Source organism: Phoca vitulina, unplaced genomic scaffold (genome assembly GCF_004348235.1).
Source record: "Phoca vitulina isolate PV1807 unplaced genomic scaffold, GSC_HSeal_1.0 scaffold5, whole genome shotgun sequence".
NCBI classification, from domain to species: domain Eukaryota; kingdom Metazoa; phylum Chordata; class Mammalia; order Carnivora; family Phocidae; genus Phoca; species Phoca vitulina.
In genome coordinates this window covers 77,925,464-77,948,327 of record NW_022589708.1, presented here as the reverse complement: position 1 = coordinate 77,948,327, position 22,864 = coordinate 77,925,464, and the positions used below count along the sequence as shown (strand labels likewise).

Genomic DNA, 22,864 nt, shown 5'->3' with positions numbered 1-22,864 from the left:
GGAAATGGTCCAGTTTCATTCTTCTGCATGTGGCTGTCCAATTTTCCTAACACCATTTGTTGAAGAGACTGTTTTTTTTTCCACTGGACATTCTTTCTTGCTTTGTCGAAGATTAGTTGACCATAGAGTTGAGGGTCCATTTCTGGGCTCTCTATTCTGTTCCATTGATCTATGTGTCTGTTTTTGTGCCAGTACCATACTGTCTTGATGATGACAGCTTTGTAATAGAGCTTGAAGTCTGGAATTGTGATGCCACCAGCTTTGCTCTTCTTTTTCAACACTCCTCTGGCTATTCGGGGTCTTTTCTGGTTCCATACAAAATTTAGGATTATTTGTTCCATTTCTTTGAAAAAAGTTGATGGTATTTTGATAGGGATTGCATTAAATGTGTAGATTGCTCTAGGTAGCACTGACATCTTCACAATATTTGTTCTTCCAATCCATGAGCATGGAACGTTTTTCCATTTCTTTGTGTCTTCCTCAATTTCTTTCATGAGGATTTTATAGTTTTCTGAGTACAGATTCTGTGCCTCTTTGGTTAGATTTAGTCCTAGGTATCTTATGGTTTTGGGCGCAATTGTAAATGGGATCGACTCCCTAATTTCTCTTTCTTATGTCTTTTTGTTGGTGTATAGGAATGCCACTGATTTCTGTGCATTGATTTTATATCCTGCCCCTTTACTGAATTCCTGTATGAGTTCTAGAAGTTTTGGGGTGGAATCTTTTGGGTTTTCCACATAAAGTATCATATCATCTGCAAAGAGTGAGAGTTTGACTTCTTCTTTGCTGATTCAGATGCCTTTTATTTCTTTTTGTTGTCTGACTGCTGTGGCTAGCACTTCTAATACTATGTTAATAGCAGTGGTGATAGTGGACATCCCTGCCGTGTTCCTGACCTTAGGCGGAAAGCTCGCAGTTTTTCCCCATTGAGAATGATACTCACTGTGGGTTTTTCATAGATGGCTTTTATGATATTGAGGTATGTACCCTCTATCCCTATACTCTGAAGAGTTTTGATCAAGAAAGGATGCTGTACTTTGTCAAATGCTTTTTCTGCATCTATTGAGAGGATCATATGGTTCTTGTTCTTTCTTTTGTTAATGTATTGTATCACATTGATTGATTTGTGGATGTTGAACCAACCTTGCAGCCCAGGGATAAATCCCAATTAGTTGTGGTGAATAATCCTTTTAATGTACTGTTGGATCCTATTGTCTAGTATTTTGGTGAGAATTTTTGCATCCACATTCATCAGGGATATTCGTCCATAATTTTCCTTTTTGATGGGGTCTTTGTCTGGTTTTGGGATCAAGGTAATGGTGGCTTCATAAAACGGTTTTGGAAGTTTTCCTTTCATTTCTATTTTTTGGAACAGTTTCAGAAAAATAGGTATTAATTCTTTAAATATTTGGTAGAATTCCCCTGGGAAGCCATCTGGCTCTGGGCTTTTGTTTGTTGGGAGATTTTTGATGACTGCTTCAATTTCCTTAGTGGTTATAGGTCTGTTCAGGTTTTCTATTTCTTCCTGGTTCAGTTTTGGTAGTTTATACATCTCTAGGAATGCATCCATTTCTTCCAGATTATCTAATTTGCTGGCATATAGTTGCTCATAATATATGATTATAATTGTTTGTATTTCTTTGGTGTTGGTTGTGATCTCTCCTCTTTCATGATTTTATTTAATTGGGTCATTTCTCTTTTCTTTTTGGTAAGTCTGGCCAGGGGTTTATCAATCTTATTAATTCTTTCAAAGAACCAGCTCCTAGTTTCGTTGATCTGTTCTACTGTTCTTTTGGTTTCTATTTCATTGATTTATGCTCTGATCTTTATTATTTCTTTTCTCCTGCTGGGTTTAGGCTTTATTTGCTGTTCTTTCTCCAGCTCCTTTAGCTGTAGGGTTAGGTTGTGTATTTGAGACCTTTCTGGTTTCTTGAGAAAGGCTTGTATTGCTATATACTTTCCTCTTAGGACTGCCTTTGCTGCATCCCAAAGATTTTGAACAGTTGTGTTTTCATTGTCATTTGTTTCCATGAATTCTTTTAATTCTTCTTTAATTTCCTGGTTGACCCATTCATTCTTTAGTAGGATGCTCTGTAGCCTCCATTTATTTGAGTTCTTTCTGACTTTCCTCTTGCGATTGAGTTCTACTTTCAAAGCATTGTGGTTTGAAAATATGCAGGGAATGATTCCAATCTTTTGGTACTGGTTGAGACCTGATTTATGACCTAGGATGTGATCTATTCTGGAGAATGTTCCATGGGCACTAGAGAAGAATGTGTATTCTGTTGCTTTGGGATGGAATGTTCTGAATATATCTGTGAAGTCCATTTGGTCCAGTGTGTCATTTAAAGTCTTTATTTCCTTGTTGATCTTTTGCTTAGATGATCTGTCCATTTCAGTGAGGGGGGTGTTAAAGTGCCCCACTATTATTGTATTGTTGTCGATGTGTTTCTTTGCTTTTGTTATTAACTGGCTTCTATAAGTGTCTGCTCCCATGTTAGGGGCATAGATATTTACAATTGTTAGATCTTCTTGTTGGATAGACCCTTTAAGTAGGATATAGAGTCCTTACTCATCTCTTATTATAGTCTTTGGTTTAAAATCTAATTTGTCTGATATAAGGATTGCCACCCCAGCTTTCTTTTGGTATCCGTTAGCATGGTAAATGGTTTTCCACCCCCTCACTTTCAATCTGGATGTGTCTTTGGGTCTAAAATGAGTCTCTTGCAGACAGCATATTGATGGGTCTTGTTTTTTTATACAATCTGATACCCTTTGTCTTTAATTGGGGCATTTAGCCCATTTACATTCAGGGTAACAACTGAAAGATATGAATTTAGTGCCATTGTACTGCCTGTAAGGTGACTGTTACTGTATATTGTCTGTGTTCCTTTCTGGTCTATGTTACTTTTACGCTCTCTTTGCTTAGAGGGCCCCTTTCAATATTTCTTGTAGGGCTGGTTTCGTGTTTACAAATTCCTTTAGTTTTTGTTTGTCCTGGAAGCTTTTTATCTCTCCTTCTATTTTCAATGACAGCCTAGCTGGATACAGTATTCTTGGCTGCATATTTTTCTCATTTAGTGCTCTGAAGATATCATGCCAGTGCTTTCTGGCCTGCCAGGTCTCTGTGGATAGGTCCGTTGCCGATCTAATGTTTCTACCATTGTAGGTTACAGATCTCTTGTCCCGAGCTGCTTTCAGGATTTTCTCTTTGTCTCTGAGACTCGTAAGTTTTACTATTAGATGTCGGGGTGTTGACCTATTTTTATTGATTTTGAGGGGGGTTCTCTGTGCCTCCTGGATTTTGATGCCTGTTTCCTTCCCCAAATTAGGGAAGTTCTCTATAATTTGCTCCAATATACCTTCTGCCCCTCTCTTTCTTCTTCTGGCATCCCAATTATTCTGATATTGTTTCATCTTATGGTATCACTTATCTCTCGAATTCTGCCCTCGTGATCCAGTAGTTGTTTATCTCTCTTCTTCTCAGCTTCTTTATTTTCCATCATTTGGTCTTCTATATCACTAATTCTCTCTCTATCATTAATTCTCTGCCTCATTTATCCTAGCAGTTAGAGCCCCCATTTTTGATTGCACCTCATTAATAGCCTTTTTGATTTTGACTTGGTTAGATTTTAGTTCTTTTATTTCTCCAGAAAGGGTTTCTCTAATATATTCCATGCTTTTTTCAAGCCCAGCTAGTATTTTTATAATTGTCATTCTGAACTCTAGTACTGACATCTTACTAATGTCCGTATTGAGTAGGTCCCTGGCAGTTGGTACTGCCTCTTGTTCTTTTTTTTGAGGTGATTTTCCCGTCTTGTCATTTTGTCCAGAGGAGAATAGATGAATGAGAGAACAAAATGCTAACAGGGTAACAACAACCCCAGAAAAATATACACTAAACAAATCAGAAGAACCTTCTAGAAAGTGGTCGCTTTTCTGTTCAGAGACTGGCTGCTATTCTTTTCTTCGATCTCCTGTTGAGTTCGTAGGTGTTCAGAATGGTCTGATCCCTATCTAGCTGAATTCCGGGACCAGATGAAATTTAGGTCTCCTACTCCTCTGCCATCTTGCTCCTCCCCACATATTCCAGCTTTCTTTTGACGTCCATTAGCATAAGTGTTTCTCCATCCCTTCACTTTCAGTCTATAGGTGTCTTCAGGTCTAAAGTGAGTCTCTTGAAGGCAGCATATAGACAGGTTTTGTTTTTTTTGATTCATTCTGTCACCATATGTCTTTTGATTGGAGCATTTAGTCCATTTACATTCAGAGTGATTATTGATAGATATGAATTTAGTGCCACTGTATTACCTGTAAAGTCGTTTGTGGAGATTTTCTCTGTTCCTTTCTAGTCTTTGTTGCTTTTGGTTTTTCTTTCCCACTTTACCAGTCCCCTTTAATATTTCTTGCAGGGCTGGTTTAGTGGTCATGAACTCCTTTAGTTTTTGTTTATTTGGGAAACTATCTCTCCTTCTATTTTGAATGACAGCCTTGCTGGATAAAATATTCTTGGCTACATATTTTTCCCATCCAACATGTTTAATATATCATGTCACTCCCTTCTGGCCTAACCAGTTTTGTTTTGTTTTTTTAAAGATTTTATTTATTTGAAAGAGAAAGAGAGAGAGAGAGAGAGAGCGCACTCATGCACACAAATGGGGGGAAGGGCAGAGCGACAGGGAGAATCAGACTCCCCGCTGAGCAGGGAGCCTGATGTGGAGCTCGATCTCAGGACCTTGGGATTATGACCTGAGCCAAAGGCAGACACTTAACCAACTGAACCACCCAGCTGCCCATGGCCTGCCAAGTTTCTGTGGATAAGTTTGCTGCTAACCTTATTTGTCTTGTTTTGTAAATCAGGGATTTCTTTTCCTTTGCTGCTCTCAGGATGTTTTCCTTATCTCTGTATTTTACAAATTTTACTAAGATACGTCTTGGTGTTGGCCTGCTTTTGTTAATTTTGATGGGGGTTCTCTGTGCCTCCTGGATTTGGATGTCTGTTTTTTCCCCCAGATTAGGGAAGTTTTCAGCTATAATTTCCTCAAATAAACCTTCTGCACCTTCTTCTGGGACTCCTACGGTACAAATATTATTATGCTTTATGGAGTCGCTGAGTTCCCTAAGTCTACATTCGTGATCCAATATTTTTCTTTCCTTCTTCTTTTCATCTTCATTATTTTCCATAATTTTATCTTCTATGTCACATACTCATTCTTCTGCTTCTTTCACCTTTGTGGTCATTACATCCAGCTGGTTTCACATCTCAGTTATAGCATTTTTTATTTTGGCCTGACTAGTTTTTAGGTCTTTTATCTCTGTAGTAAGGGACTCCCTGGTGTGTTCTATGCTTTTATCAAGCCCCGCTAGTATCCTTATGATTGTTGTTTTAAATTCTGGTTCAGGCATCTTATTTAGATCTGTTTCAATTAGATCCCTGGCTGTGACCTTTTCTTGTTCTTTCTTTTGGGATGAATTCCTCCATCTTGGCATTTTGTCTAGGTCTCTGTCTTCTGTGTGTTAGGAAAGCCTGCGATAGTCTCTGCTCCTGAGAGTAATGGCTATATTAAGAAGAGGTCATATACTGTCCATGGCCTGGCATTTTGGGAAGTGTCTCTGGTGTATGCTGTGTGCGCTCTGCTTTTGTGTTTTGGCTGCTCTTTCCCTCAGGTCAATCCTGTGCAGAGTTTCTCCTTGCCTGCTGTGGGGAGAGTTTGGACCTTGTCCAGTGTGTAGCAAGTTTTAAATAGGTGTGTTTTGGTCTGCTTGTTAAAAGAGGCTAGATCCTGTTTCCACTAGAGCAGAAGGGGAACTGTCTCTCCCAGTGTGACCCAGGGGATCCTCAAACCACACTGTCTGGTCCCGGGCCTCTGCACTCTTCCTTCACAGGAGCACCAATATGCCTGCCAAGCTCAATGGACTTCTAAAACTTCAGTCTTTGAGCTGCGCTGCTTGTAAAAACTTGTAATAATCAGCCCCTCTTGCTTTCCCAGTGAATGGTGTTGGGGAAGCATTTTTCTTGTGCAATCCCCTGCATGCTTCCTGTTTGCTCTTGTGTGTGTGCGTTCTCTCTCTCTTCCCCCTCCCTCCATGATCAGGGCTCCCTCCCCTCTGCAGCACCCGCTATTCTTTCCTCACCCAAATCATATCTCCGCACCTCCTACCTTCCAGTATGTGTCCTCTTTTCTCCCTCTAGTTTGTGCAGTTTGTTCTCTCAGTCCTCAGATTGATTTCTTGGGTGTTCAGAGTGATTTGATATTTATCTAGCTGTGTTCAAGGGACAAGGCAAGCATAGGGTCCTGCTACTACTCTGCCATTTTAACTCTTCTTCTGCTAAATGCTATTTGTAAATTGCTTTTACTACCTGTATATGACTTTGGGCAGGTTACTTAACCCCTTTGTGCCTCAGTTAACCCAGCTATAAAATGTGGGTATGAAATGAAGGTAGCTTCTTCAAAGGTACGTTGTGAGGATTAAATGTAGTAATACATGTAAGAGGCTCGGTATAGTATCTGATACATAGGAAGCCTTCAGTTAAGTATTTGTCGCTATTAAAATTGTTATTGATTACGTGCATTTGTTTTGGAAGCACTTACAGCACAGCACTGGTGAGGTCACTCCCCTGGGTGAGTCCCTAACTGACCATTCCTTCTCAGGGAAGGCCCCTCTCTCTTCTTCTCTGCGTTCTTTAAAATGAGCTGTTTTATCTCAGAGCCTCTTCTCTCCTCAGTGCTTCCGACATTGTTGCATCTGCAACTGTGGCTTCAAGTGCCATTTAGATGGCTGACAATTCTTTTTTTTTTTAAGATTATATTTATTTGAGAGAGAGAGCAAGCACGAGCAGGGGCAGAGAGAGAGGGAGAAGCAGACTCCCCACTGAGCAGGAAGCCTGACGTGGGGCTCAATCCCAGGACCCTGGGATCATGACCTGAGCCCAACTGACTGAGCCACCCAGGTGCCCCTAGATGGCTGACAATTCTTAAATCTGAACTCAGTATGTCCTAAATTGGACTCATTCCCTGCCCTTCCCTCCCCTCCACTTATTCCTTTCCCTATGATCCATGTTATCTTGGAGAATGGCACATTCACCTTGCTGATCAAACCAGAAACTTGGGCACCATACACGATTCCTTTTTCTTCCTCCCCTCTCATATCCAATCAATCATTAAGTCCTACCAATTCTATAACCAAAATACCTATCAAATCTATACTCTTCTCTCCATTTCCACTACCTCTTTTCCAGCGTATAACTCCTTGCTATTAATGCAAAACCTAATTGTTTCTTTTGTTCCCTCCTCAATCCGTTCACCACCCAGCTGCTAGAGTGATTGTTCTAATCTGATTTGTCATTATCTTACTTTTCAATGGCAATCCACTCTTCTTAGGGTAAGGTCTAAACTCTTTAATATGTCCTGTAAAGGGATATATGATTTAGGCTCTGTGTACCTCTCTGGCTTATGTCCTACCATTGTTAGCAGTCTCATCTCCCTTTCCAAAATGGTATCTATCCTCTTTGTTTATACATCTGCATGCTGGTCTATGCTTCATCTTTCCTGACTCAACTGATCTCCCACTCCTCTACTTCTACCCAAGCTTTCCTACCACGCTCTCTAAAATTCTCTTTCCACAGTACACATCTTTAACCTATTCATTGTATGTGTAGTCTTACTTTTTCCAAAACCTGGATCTCTCTACTATGAGTACTGGTACCTCTGCAGACTTCTGAAATGGAGGCTATTCATTTTTTTCTACTTCAGTGCTAATTCCAGACCCTTACTCTTCTAACCTCTTACAAAAATCTCTGTGTCTTTGAGGCTAATGCCATCCAGCCAGGCCACCTTTTATTTTTCTTCTTAGTGGTCATCTACCAAAGTTCCCTTTCCTCATCTTTCAGTCACTAAAGACTTTTGTACCTGGTTCACTGTCTTTCTGACAATACCCTAACTCTCAGATCCTTGAGAACTTCCACTGTGTATGCAACCTACTTCTGCTTTAGTCATCTAATTCCAGGACCACACCTAGAGCCCTGAAATCAGCTGGAACCGCTTCATCTCTGAAACTGTAAATCTAAATGCTTTATGACCGCAAGTTCTTTTCTGCTCTTGGAATCCTACTACACCTGTTCTTTAACCCACTGGCAGCTCTCTCTTGACTGCCCCACTTTCTTCTTTTCATCTCCCTTTTACTTTTACTATTCTATTTTCTTCTCTATTATCTTGCTTAGATTCCATGGCTCATTACGTAAAACCTCTCTTGCCCTCAACAGCCTTAACTCCCTAGTCTGTGACTCGTCTTCCACCCGTATGCTCAGCAAAATCCTAAATCCAGTACAACTGCCCAACATTTCTATTCCTACATGTAGCCTGCAGGATGATCATCACACAATTGCACTGATTGGTGACTTTTCTTTCATGACCTACACTATCTTCTGATCTCTTAAGAGTTTCCTAGAACTCTATGTTTCTCTGGTCTGGTCTCTTTCCTTATCACAGAAGCTACTTCAAACCTTCTTTCTCCATACATCCTACTTTATAAAGAAAATCAAAGCTATCCAAAACAACCTGCTTCTACCTCTTGCTACTAGATTTGCAAATACCTGCATTATAAATACCTACCTGTTCTCAAATGTCTTTGCCCTTTGCAATGATGTGGATGGAACTTGAGGATATTATGCTAAGCGAAATGAGTCAATCAGAGAAAGACAAGTATCATATAATCTCACTGATATGAGGAATTTGAGAAACAAGACAGAGGATCACAGGGGAAGGGAGGGAAAAATGAAATAAGATGAAACCAGAGAGGGAGACAAACCATAAGAGACTCTTAATATCAGGAAACAAACTGAGGGTTGCTGGAGTGGAGGGAGGTGGGAGGGATGGGGTGGCTGGGTGATGGACATTGGGGATGGTATGTACTATGGTGAGCGCTGTGAATTGTGTAAGACTGGTGAATCACAGACCTGTACCCTTGAAACAAATAATACATTATATGTTAAAAAAAAAGATAAATAAAAAAATAAATAAATACCCACCTGTTCATCCTTTCCTACTGAAAAAGCTATGCATCCTGTGGAATGCTGATCCTTCCATTTTTGCTGTGAAGACAATCCCTTCTCTCACATTTTCCAGGATTCTATCCCATTCATACTTCCTTTATCTTATATTTTATATACTATATATTTTGTATATTATATATAATAATAATTATATTGTATTATATATCTTTCCCTCTCATTGATAAGAAGTGTGCTCAAGTCTCTTCATCTAACATTAACCAACATTCCCCTGGCCTTTTGTGTCTGCCCTCAGCTACTGACCTTTAAATACCTTTGTTCACACCCATGTCTCTCAAGTGGCGTGAACTCAATTTTCTCTTTCCCTAACACTTTCTCCTCTTGGCTTTTGTGATAACATTCTCCTGATTCTCCTCCACTTCTCTGATCACTCTGCCCTAGTCTCTTTCATGAGCACTGCTTCCTCTTCTACTCCCTTAAATGTTGGTGTTCCTCTGGATCTCTCTGAGGTCTTCTCTTGCCACATTCCTCTTCCCCAGGCTTTAATTAAAATTGATGTTTTAATAATTAAATTGTAATCTCTCAGAGAATTTGAGAAAGTTATTTCTTAATGAGTATTTTATTATGATTTAAAAACATCTATTAAAGAACATGGCATTAAAACATTTTCTACATTGGTTCTCTACTGTATATTCTCTAGTATACGGTTGCAGACCTCAAAACAATTCCTTAACAATACCCTGGTTAAATAAAACAAGTAAACAGAAATTTAACAACAAATCAAAATTACCTTTATCGCCAAGGTCTCTAAAAAAGGTTGATCCACAACGAGCTGGTTGGATTCCTGCCAGTATATCCTCGATATCCTTTGAATACACATTAAAATCTTTAAATTTAACTTATAAAAGTTCATTTTCTATGTCACCAAAAAAATAAAAAGAAAGGAAGAAAGAACTCTCTCCCCCACATACTGCTTACCTTTTTTGTCAGCTTCTTCACTGAAGTTTTACCTACAGCAAAGAAGAAACTATTTATTACTCATATTCCTTGGTAAAATTCAACTTCCACAAAGAAAGAAAATCATTTAAAAGACAAAACAAACAACTAAATATTTATAAGAAAATAAGGCTTTGGCAATTTAGCTAATATCTTTAAACCAAAATTAAGAGCCAGAGAATTCTAAGTCTAAACACAAAGACACTATGGGTTTTTATAAGACCTACTTATCAATTTCACTCACCCTATTTCAGACATATAAAATCTTATCACCATTTCTGACTTCTCTTAGTTGTCTGCATCATAAATAAATCCTGCATCATAAATTGTCAAATATGATTTTAAAAATCTTTTTGCTTTCACTGATTAAAAGAATACACATTCATCTTTTAGAAAGCTACCTTTTTGAACCCTGAGAAGTTCTCGTTAGTTTACAGCTCTCTAAGCAAATTTAAAAGTCTAGCCAACACGACTATACATTCTAAAGTTATTTTTAATAATTTCCTATTGGATAATAGAGATTTATAATTCTTTCAGGTGTTTAGCCATCCTCTTTATTGCCTGCATCATTTTCCTTTTATCACTATAATTCTAAAAGAATCAGTTGCTTCTTTTGTTGAGGCTTATTCTGATTATAGCCTCACATCATTTACACATCTAGAATACTGAAAAATGTTTTACGTTGTTTCTTATATAAGCCATATGCATCACAAACTTCCCATTCTGCTCTCAAGATGATCTCATCTATGAAGTTCCTTCAGTACCATTACACGGTCTCTGCAAGTTCAGGCGACAGGTTAAAAAAAAATGAATACTTTTAGATGTGCCTTTTCTATACTTTAGGATGTTTAATTTGGACTATAAATCTACTGGGGACAAATTCTATCATTTGCTGTTAATAAACTGTCAAGATTTTAGTTTTGCATTATTAATGAAAACAGTAGTTGCGGATATGACTATGTCATTTTTAGAAACATCTATAAACATGTTTATAAACTTAGGTGTTACTATTTTGGGATAATTTTAAACTATGTGTCACCCAATGATAAAGAACCCTAGATTCTAATGTTAGGTGCTAATATACGCTTAGATCAAATAGACAAAAGTTATCATTTAAATTACAAACCTAAGGGTTTATGTGAATGTGTATATAGAAATATGTGGTAATACAATGGTAATAACAAACCCCAGAAAACTATGTAATAGATGTATTTTATCTACCTTTGTATATTCTATTAAAGAAGTTGATCATGATTCACATACCTTTTATTGCTTTTCTTCATGTCATGTTCAAATTATTTATTACCAGAGGTACTTTTATTTTTAGACAATTAAGGTTATTCCCCAAAGAGATTAACCCTTGTACCCAACTGAAAAAAGTATTCTAGGAAGTAATAATTGACATCTTGAAGGTGACAATATGGATGGTTTCTAAGTAGTAAGATTATTTCTAAGGGTCTTATATTTGTTTCATACCTAGATTTCTTTTTGGTCTTTTAAAAATCTTTGTGCTTAAAAAAATCCTTCTACTTGAAACTGAGTGAGGAAAGAAGGTAGCATTTGCTTACCTGCAGCTAGAAGTCTTGATGCCAATAAAAATTAGAAAAGATTCCAGAATGTCTTATTATTCAGATCCTTGCCTTTAAGTGGCTAATAATTTATTATCCTCATTTTATAAATAAAACAAATAAGACTGATGGGCAAGAGGAATTAGGTCATAATATGGGCACTGGAGGATTTTTCTTCTCATCCAGATTTTTCAAAAACAGGTGTCAGTTCCATTAAGGTAGTAATTGGGAACCACTCTCAACACTTCAGGAAACTTCATAGAACTGAATGATAAGCACTGCTTATTTCATGTTGATTACAAGTTCTGCTTGGTACCTGACTATGTATTTGATTATCAAAAATGGAGAAACTGTGTACCTAATGAGCTTCTCTTGTAAAAAATATTTTTTTCAAAATGGAATCAATAATTAGAAAATGACAAAGAAATTACTTTAGCTGACAAAAAGAAGTAATTTTCTTATATAAAATTCATTTTTAGATTTAAAAAAAAAAAGTCAGTGTTACCAGGGGTGCACATCTAATTTCGCTTGTTTCCCCTTTCTCCTAAGTTAACAAACTTTTCCTTGAGTAAGAGAAGGGGTTGTAGTGTTTCAAACCCAGAACACCAGGGTAGGGGTGTCTCACGCAGATGTGCCTACTTGTATACCACTTGTTCATGCACTGTACCAAAGAGACCACGAATCAAAGTAAGAGGTCATGGTCTGATCTGTGGTATGAGGAGCCATGACCTGTGTTCCTCTGACAGCAATTACAACATCAGGACATATTAAATATACCCATATAGTTTTGCCACATTTTTCTATTTAAGAACGGAACCCAACTGTACATAATCTAAATTTTGTGTGTGTGTTTGTTTGGACTGTCTGGGTTTTTTTGGAGGGAGGGGAAAACTCCTGCTTTTCTTTCTTTGGTTATTTCTATTTTCACACACATAAAAAACCCAGTCTTTTTATATGCATAGCTATTTCATATATATATTTGTGTACTCATATATGGAAATAACAGAATGGGGGAAAGAACTTAACAGCAAAAAGACAGAGCTAGAGTTGAGGCTGTAATGTTTTACTGTATGAGCATGAAGAATGGAAAATACACTGTGGCTTTTCTTGGCAGGGGAAGGCACAGATCTTGAAGATCTATGAAACACTACAATGGAATTCTGGCTCAGGAAGTAGAATGTTTTTAAAGGTCTCCCTCTTGTAGAGATTCCACCATGTGGCTTTCACTGTTTACAGAAGATTTCTGAAGTAAAAATCAGAAACAAGAACATCTTTTTACAGGCAAACAGCCATTTTAATACTTAAAATATTAAGTATTGTTACAGGTCAAATAAATCTTTACCTCTAGCCAAAATATAGTTATTTGATGACTGTAACTATAAAAACATTATTAATGGTATGTAATTCAATTTCATTTTGCTGTAGGTAAGTGAACTTTTGATACATAACAATTAAACAGAGACAATGCCATCATTTTATATCTTTTGCATGAATATATGGAATAACTTGGCATCAATGTTAGAATTAGTATGAGACAGAGCTAGTTAGAATTAGTGAAAGACAGAGCTAGTTACTCCAATACTTGCTTGAATTCAGTCACAGCTATTATGGAAACTGAGGGAGAAAATGACACATTAGCAAAACAAACTTTCTCATATCACTAATAAAAATGATAACTGGAGGCAAAAAAAGGAGGGCAAATTAAATGGTGCTATTTTCCTTCAACAAAGCATGTGGCTTGCTTATTTCTGCTGGAATGAGAGCAAGAGATATCCTCTGGTTGGTATTTCTTCTAGAAGGAGACAAATAGTGATCTCCTAAAATGTTTGAAAGTGGCCTACTTGTCAACTTTGCTAAACTGCTCTTCAAATACATTTAAATTATTTTTGAAGGGAAAACAAGTGACTTTTTTTTTGCAACCTCAAGTACTGTGAAATAATTAGAACAACATTATACACAACAAATTAATTACAGTTTAAGAGCTGATATAAAGGGGGAAATACAGCAGCTAAGAAACTAAATAATGGGGAGAGGGGAAGATAGGGAAAGCTTCAAATAAGAGATGCTGAAGTGAACATCTGAAGGATTAGCATGAATTAGCTCAGAGAAGTGGGGTTAAAAGCATTCTGGGAACAGCATGTGTAGTACTGAAAGAGGGAGAGTTGGAACACTAGGAACACAGAGTAGGGCCTGTCAGTCACTTCTATTGTGATGAGGAGGGAGAGGGCAAGTGGTAGTTTTGGTGGCAGGAAGCTGAGGTAATTGCTATCTAAAGACTTCTATTTTCCCTTTGAGTAGGTGATCAGATACTTTGCTAGAACATGTAGGAGCAAGTGTAAGAAACTTAGCATGATGCATCAGAGATTGCTAGTATAAAGAAAAACAACTGATTTTCATATAGAGATGCACAATAACCTGACCCTGATAATTCACTTAATTTTAGTAGTTTTATTATTTGTAGATGCTTTGGGATTTTCTACATAGATAACAGGTCTCTGACCAAATACAGCTTTAGCTCTTCCTTTTAAATCTATAGGTCTTATTTTTTTCCTTGCCTTTTGGCACTGGCTAAGACTTCCAGTACAGTGTTGAATATAAATGGTAAGAATGGAGAGCCTTGCCTAGTTCTTGATCTTGGGGGCAAAGCAAACTTTCACCATTAAAAATGATATTAGCAACTGGCTTTATGTCCATAAGGCCTTTTAGGACCTAGCCTCAAAAGTGCCATACTGTCATTTCCACTCATGTTTTGTGAATTGAAGCAGTTACAAAGTTTCAAGGGGAGGGGACATAGGCTCCACCTCTTGCTGGCAAAATTATGGAAGAGCACAGAGGGCCAGAAATAGTATTGCAGCCATTTTTGGAAATACAATCTGCTACAGCACCTTAACTGATTTATCACCTCATGTGCAATATGATCTTGTGTTCTTCACCAAAGGGAATTCTATCCATTCTTCTCATACCTTCTGTTAAGTCCTGATTACCCCAGCCCTTACTGACCTTTCCACTGAAACTTTACCACACTGAAGACCATCTATTACCCACTCTTGTACCAGATTGTAAATTCTACTAATACAACAATATCTGTTTTATTCACCACTATATCCCAACGCCCAACACAGTGCCTGTGGGTTTTAAACCCATTCTTCTCACACAGGAAAATACATACTCCCCAGTTGGGGATGGGTTGGTGATGAGCCAGGGGACACGGAAGTCTTAAGTTATTTGCCATGATGCAGTTTGACAACTAAGGGAATCCTTACTGGGCTCCATCTTAGGTATGTGTATATTTCTAAGAAAGGCCAGGGTAGAAATGTTTAAGGGTGTAGAACGACCAATTGGAAAATGTGTTACTTTTGTATAGTGTTCAAATGCTGTGAGAGCAGATTATACTCACAGCCCTGGTCTACTCAGGTACTGACTTCATGTTTAACTGGAGGAATGGGAATAAGACTTCTTAGTGAGTCCTTGGAGGCCTAACACAGCAACTGTTTTTTGGAAAATGAGTTTATCATCAATCTGTGCTTTTAAAACTTTTAATTTTATTTAAAAAAGCTACCTCCTATAAATCAGTTCACTTTTTTATTAGAATTACACTAGATGAATGTTTTGGTTTACATACCTGCTTAGACCCACAAGAAGTTCTGATATTAGAAAAACATATAGTCATGTTTTTATTGTTTTAGTGCCTCCATTTATGTTTCCTAAAGTATAATTTTAAAACCAATATTTTCAACTGGGTACAAGAGTTGGTATTTTTTATACATGCATTTTGTATAGCTTTATTATTATATATGTTATTATGATGTATTTCATATACCATAAAAGCCATCCATTAAGCTGGTATAGTTCAACAGTTTTTCATATATTCACAGAGTTGTATGATCATCACTACAATCTAATTTCAGAACATGTTATCACCCCAAAAAGAATGAAAACCCATTAGCAGTCACTCTTCCTCTCCTACTCCTAGGCAACCGCTAATCTACTTTCTGTCATTACAGATCTGCCTATTCTGGACATTTCACATAAATGGAATCATACAGTCACATTTGTGATGGATTCTTTCATTTGGCATAATGTTCTCAAGGTTCATGTATGTTGTAGCATGTATCAGTACTTCATTTTTTAAAAGAGTCGGATAATATCTCATTGTGTGAATCTACCATATTTTGTTGATCCATTCATCTGTTGGTGGATATTTAGGTTGTTTCTGTTTTTTGGCTATTGTGAATAATGTTGCTATGAACATTCATGTGCAAATTTTTGTGTGGAGGTATGTTTTTACTTCTCTTGGATGGCACACCTAGGAGTGGAAATGCTGAGTCATACAGTAATTCTATGTTTAACATTTTGAGGAAATGCTGAATTGTTTTCCAAAGTGGCTGTACCAGGTTACATTCCCATAAGTAACATGTGAGGATTCCAATTTCACCACATCCTTGTCAAAGACTGGTATTTCAATACAAGAAATTTGAAGCATAAACTTAAAACTAAAGGAAATCTGGAATATCTTGAAATCACAATGGGCTATGTGAGACAGGGCACTGTATCAGAGGTGCCCCAACAATGAATGTACACAGGTTTGAACTGCATGGGTCCACTTATACATGGGTTTTTTCAATAAATACATACAGTACTGTAAATGTATTTTCTCTTTCTTATGATTAACATTTTTTCTCTAGCCTACTTTATCATAAGAATACAGTGTAAAATATGTATAACATACAGAATATGTGTTATTTGACTATTTATGTTATCAAGTAAGGCTATTAGTAATGAAGTTACTGGGGATTCAAAAGTTATATATGGATTTTTGACTACATCGGGGGTTGGCACCCCTAACTCCTGCATTGTTCAAGGATCAACTGTACTGTGAAGAATCTACTTCAAACACAACTAGTAAACTGAAACTAAGCATAAGCTATAGTCAATTTAAAAAGCATAAGACAGACTAAGAAGTTTACTAAAATATAAGTTTTGGGGGTGCCTGGGTGGCTCAGTCAGTTAAGCGGCTTCCTTTGGCTCAGGTCATGATTTCAGGCTCCTGGAATCGAGCCCCGTGTCGCTTCTCCCTCTCCCTCTGTGCTCTCCCTCCTTCTCTTTCTCAAATAAATAAATAAAATCTTAAAAAAAAAAAATGTAAGTTTTGGGGCATTTGGCTGGCCCAGTCAGAAGAGTGTGCAACTCTTAATCTTAGGGTCATGAGTTCAAGCCCCAGATGGGTGTAGAGATCACTTAAAAATGAATAAATATATTTAAAAACTTAAAAAAATACAATGTAGGTTTTATTAGTAGGGAGATGCAATTGAGCCTAAACCCTATTGTCTCTTTAAGAAAACTTACAGAAATAACTACATAGAGCTCTTTGTCACACAACATCATTTAAAAAACAATGAAGAAATTTCATTTCAGTAAAATCATCCCCAATTTTTTCACTGAAAAAGAAAGAAGTTGGTGCAAAGACTTCTTTAGGGAAACAGTCTTTTCAACAAATGGTACTGGGACAACTTGGATGGATATCCAAATGCAAAAGAATGAATCTGGACCCCTACCTCTTACTATATACAAAAATTAACTCGAAAAGAATCATAGATCTAAATATGAGAACTAAAACCATAAAACTTTTAAAACAGGTGAAAATCTTCATGAACTTAACAGTTAGTTTACAGTTTCTTTGGCATGACACCACAGCACAAGCAACAAAAGGAAAAAATGGACAAATTGGACTTCATCAAAATTAAAAACTTCTGAGTATTAAAGGAGACTATCAAAAAAAGGAAAATAACATACAGAATGGGAGAACATTTCTGCAAGTCATTTATCTGATAATGGTCTAGTATTCAGAATTTATACAGAACTCTTACAACTCAACATTAAAAAGCTAAATAAGACAAGTAAAAGTGGGTAAAAAATATGAAGACATTTTCCCAAAGAAGACATTCAAGTGACCAAAATGCACACAATGGATGCTCAATATCATTCCGTAGGAAGATGTAAATGAAAACCAAAAGATAACACTTTACACTCACTAAGATGACTATAATAAAAAGCAAAAATTGGAAAATAACAAGTTTAGAGGAGGATGTAGAGAAAGCAGAACCCTCATACCCTCATATAAAAATGGTGCAGCCTCTGTGGAAAATAGTCTGGCAATTCCTCAAAAAGTTAAAACAGAATTACCATATGACCTAGTATTCTACTCCTAGGTATACACCCAAGAAAAGTGAAAACATTAGTATACACAAAAAAACCTATATATCAATGTTCAGGGAAGTGTTTGGTTATCTATAATAACCAAAAAGTAGAAACAACCATCAGCTGATGAATGAAAAAAGAATGTCATATCCATGAAATAGAATATATTCAGCCATTAAAAAAATGAAGTAGTATATACTACAACATAATACTGTAACATAGTGAACATTATGCTAACTGAAAGAAGTCAGACACAAAAGGACAAATACTGTATACACTACTAGTAAATGGCAGAGTCGGCGTCCAAACTCAGTTTCTGTGCTTTTCCAGGACCTGTACTATCAACTATGCTACATAATAATACTACTGTTTTGTTTTTCCTCATCTTTGTACGCTGACTCCAACCATCTCTTGATCCCACTGGGTCCCACAATCTATTTGATACCACCATCTATTCATTATTCCTTGGCTGCTTCCCACCTGGCTGAGCTTCGATGGTCAACCATTATAATCATTCCCTTGCTTCTATTTCCCTTTGTCATATGCTCTTGGCTGACCCCAACCCTTGTTAGATCCAACTCTCTGCCTTCTCCATCCCAACACTGTACAGCTGAACATGGAGAAAAGTAACCACAGTCAGTTGATTAGATTCATTTTAAATTTATAAGTAATGACCTCAACTGGCATTATAATAAGGCTATTGGTGATCATTACACTTCTCAATCTTTACAATCAAACCTTACAATTTTAGAAGACTACTTGGCAAAACTCCAGTACCCCTTCTTCACTCTCAGCTGATGACCTGGATTCTTAACTGACTGAGAAATAGAAACATAACTTCTACAAGCACCCACCATGTAGTATGTCTTTTCTAATGCCAAGTTTCCACTGTGTTATTAGTCTTTTTCCTCTCTTGGCTTCTCAAGGACTTTGTCCTAGAAATTCTTCTCTCTCTTTCCTGCACTGTCAAGTTTTTCTGTCATCTGTCAACACATATACAATTGTTTCTCCTGTCTTAAAAAAATCCTCTCTTGATTTCAATTCCACTTCCATCTACTGCTTCAACTTTCTCCTTTCTTTTATGGCAAACCCCTCAGTGTCCTTTTTTGTTTCTTCCATTTTCTCTTTTCCCATTTCCATTAAAAACGACTCTAGTTAGGCTTTCATTTTCACACCACTCCACCAAAACTGTTCCTATGAAAGTCACCAATAAACCCTCATGTTGCCAAATCCAGTGGTCAGTCCATTCATTTACTTACTTGTTTTTTAACTGAAGTATAGTTGGCAAACAATATATTAGTGTCAGGTGTACAACACAGTGATTCAACATTTAACATACATTATGAAATGCTCACCACAACAAGTGTAGCTACCATCTGTCACCATACAAAGTTATTACAATGTTACTGATTATATTCCCTATGCTGTACTTTACATTCCCCTGGCCTATTTATTTGATAACTGGGAAGTGTGTACCTCTTCATCCCCCCTCATCTATTTACCGATCCCACAAACCACCTCCCCTTTGGCAACCACCAGCTTGTTTTTTGTATTTATGAGTCTGTTTCTGTTTTGTTTGTTCATCTGTTTTGGTTTTTAGATTCCACATATAAGTGAAATCATACTGTACTTGTCTTTCTCTGACTTTTTTCACTTAGCTTAATACCCTCTAGGTCCATCAATGTTGTTGTAAACGACAAGATTTCATTTTTTTAATGGCTAAGTAATATTCCATTGTGGTCTAAAGATATACCACATCTTTTCTCCCCCTTCTTTTTTCTATGACTATAGTTGACACACAATGTAACATTAGTTTCAGGTGTATAACACAGTGATTTGACAAGTTCATACATTATGCTATGTTCACAAGTGTAGCTACCATTTATCCCAAGATATACTGCATCTTTATCCATTTATCCACTGATGGACATTTGGATTGCTTCCATATCTTGGCTATTGTAAATGATGCTGCAATGAACACAGGGGTGCAGATACCTTTTCAAATCAGTGTTTTCATTTTCTTCAGGTAAATACCCAGAAGTGAAATTACTGGATCATATAGTATTTTTTTTTTTTTAAAGGTTTTATTTATTTATTTGAGAGAGAGAGAATGAGAGAGAGCACATGAGAGGGGGGAGGGTCAGAGGGAGAAGCACACTCCCTGCAGAGCAGGGAGCCCGATGTGGGACTCGATCCAGGGACTCCAGGATCATGACCTGAGCCGAAGGCAGTCGCTTAACCAACTGAGCCACCCAGGCGCCCTCATATAGTATTTCTATTTTTAATTTTTTGAAGAACCACCATACTGTTTTCCATAATAGTTACACCAATTTATATTCCTACCAACAGTGCACAAGTCCCTTTTTTCCACATCCTTGCCAATATTTACATTTCTTATCTTTTTGATACTAGCCATTCTGACAGGTGTACAGTGATGTCACTGTGGTTTTGATTTGCATTTCTCTGCTGATTAGTGATGTTCAGCATCTTGACATGTGCCTGTTGGCCATGTGTTTCCTTTTTTTTTGAAAAATGTCTATTCAGGCCCTCTATCCATTTTTTTAATCAGACTGGATATTACCCCCTTATCAGATATATCATTTGCAAATATCTTTCCCATTCAGTAGGCTGTCTTTTCATTTTGTTGATAGTTTCCTTGTTGTGAAAAAGCTTTTTAGTTTGCTGTAGTCCCAATTATTTATTATTACTCTTGTGGTCCTTGCCGAGGAGACAGATCCAAAACAATATTGTTAAGACTGATGTCCAAAAGTTCATCACCTATGTTTTCTTTTAGGAATTTTATGGTTTCAGGTCTCACATTTAGGTCTTCAATCCATTTTATTTTATTTTTGTATGTGGCATAAGATAGTGGTCCAGTTTCATTCTTTTGCATATAGCTGTCCAGATTGCCCAACACCATTTATTAAAGAAACTGTCTTTTCCCCATTTTGTAATCCTGTCTCCTTTGTTGTAGATTAATTGACCATATAAATGTGGGTTTATTTCTGGGCTCTCTATTCTGTTCCATTGATCTATGTGTCTATTTTTGTGCCAGTACCATACTGTTTCGATTACTATGACTTTGCAATATAGTCTCAAATCTAGTTCTGCTGTTCGCTCAAGATTATTTTGGCTATTATGGATCTTTTGTGGTTCCATACAAATTTTTAAGATCATTTGTTCTAGTTCTGTGAAAAAATGCTACTGGAATTTTGATAGGGATTGCATTGAATCTACAGATTGCTTTGGGAAATATGGACATTTTAACCATTTAATTTTTCTAATGCATGAGCATGGTATACCTTTCCATTTATTTGTGTCATCTTCGATATCTCTCATCAATGTCTTACAGTTTTTAGAGTACAGGTCTTTCACCTTCTTGGTTAAATTTATTCCTAGGTATCTTATTCTTTTGGTACAATTGTAAATGAGACTGTTTCCTTGGTTTCTCTTTCTGCTAGTTTGTAATTAGGGAAGAGAAATGCAACAGATTTCTGTGTATTAGTTTTGTATCCTGTGACATTACTGAATTCACTTATTAGTTCTAACAGTTTTTTGGTGGAGTCCTTATGGTCTCCATATACAGTACCATGTCATCTGCAAATAGGGACAGTTTTACTTCTTTTCCAGTTTGGATGCTTTGTATTTCTTTTTTTTGTATGATGGCCTCAGTTAGCACTCCTAGTACTATGTTGAATAAAAGTGGTGAGAGTTAGTAGTAGGAGAGAAATGATAAAGATCAGACAAAAAAATGAAACAGAAACTTAAGACAAGATCAATACAACTAAGACCTGGTTCTCTGAAAAGATAAACTCAAACTATTCCAAAAAACTGAAGAAGTCTCAGGGAGTTAAGCTCTGCTGATTTTCAAAGCCAGACGTTATGGGGGCTTGCCTTTCTGGTGCAGATCCCCAGGGAAGGGGAGCCAATGTGGGGCTTGATATCCTATATCCCCAGGGTGAACCTCTGTGCCACTGATATCCCTTTGGCCTGTGATTTTCTATGCTGGGGATTTGATTCCCCACCTAACCATGTCTCTGCCCCTCCCACTTGTCTCGATTTGGCTTTTCCTTCATGTCTTTAGCTGTGGAATAGCTATTCTCCTAGTCTTCAGGCTGTTCTCAGAGTTGCTCTACATGTAGTTACTGCTCGGTCTGTTTATGGGAAGAGGCGAACTCAGTATCTTCTTACTCTGTCATCTTCCCCACACCACCTTCAACGGTCAATTCTTACTCCGTGTCTTACTTGATTTGTCATTGACATTTTTCATGGCTGATTATTCCTTCCTCCTTGAAACACTTTCCTGAACTTCGCAATACTACTTTACTGATTTTCCTCTTTTTTAACTGCCCCTACTCGGTTTCTTTTACTGCTTTCTCCGTTATCTCTCCAACTCTACATGCCAGAATACCTCAGGGCTCATTCCTTTTACTGCTTATTTTTTCTATCTAAACTCATTTTTGCAGTCTCATCAAGTCTCTTAGCTTTAAATAGCATGAATTTACTGAACAGTCTTAAATTTACACTTTTGGTTCCATATCTAACTGCTTACTCATTATCTCTTCTTGGAGGTCTAGTAGAAACTCTTGTTAATGAATATCTACTATGTGTCAAGCACTTTTCTGGGCATTGGATCTATGTCACTGAGCACAAGAGACAAAAATCCCTGCTGTCATGGAACAGGCATTCTAGGGGTGGAACACAGACAATAAACAATAAACTTAGAAAATAAGTAAATTAGATATAGTATACATTAGATTGTGGTAAGTGCTATGAGAAAAACCTGAACAAGGTAAGAGGGATTAAAAGGGCAGCAGAATGAATGGATGGGGGTGTGTGTGTGTGGTGCGAGATTACATTTCTTCATTGAGAAGGCAACTGAAGCAAACAGGGAGGGATTAACCAAGAGACATCTGGACAATGTGTTTCAGGCAAGGGAACATCCAGTACAAAGGTCCTAGGGTGGGAGCATATTTGTTGTGTGAGGTAAAGCAAGGTGTAGCTGGAATAGAGTGAGCTAAGAATAGAGTAACAAGTGTTTTGGTTAGAGGTTATGGTGGTGGAGAGATAACTTTATACTTTATAAAATATT

The 22,864-nt window shown here is 37.2% G+C and overlaps 1 protein-coding gene across 1 annotated transcript in view; it reads right to left on the bottom strand.

The window, feature by feature from the left end:
- The window catches only part of MICU2 (mitochondrial calcium uptake 2), a 165,770-nt gene that overhangs the window by 85,902 nt on the left and 57,004 nt on the right, over positions 1 to 22,864 (bottom strand). Inside the window, exons 3-4 of the mRNA XM_032403355.1 lie at positions 9,989 to 10,020; positions 9,801 to 9,876 (exon numbers count right to left, since the gene is read on the bottom strand). Of these exons, the coding sequence (XP_032259246.1) occupies positions 9,801 to 9,876; positions 9,989 to 10,020 (108 nt within the window). The remainder of the gene's footprint in view (positions 1 to 9,800; positions 9,877 to 9,988; positions 10,021 to 22,864) is intronic.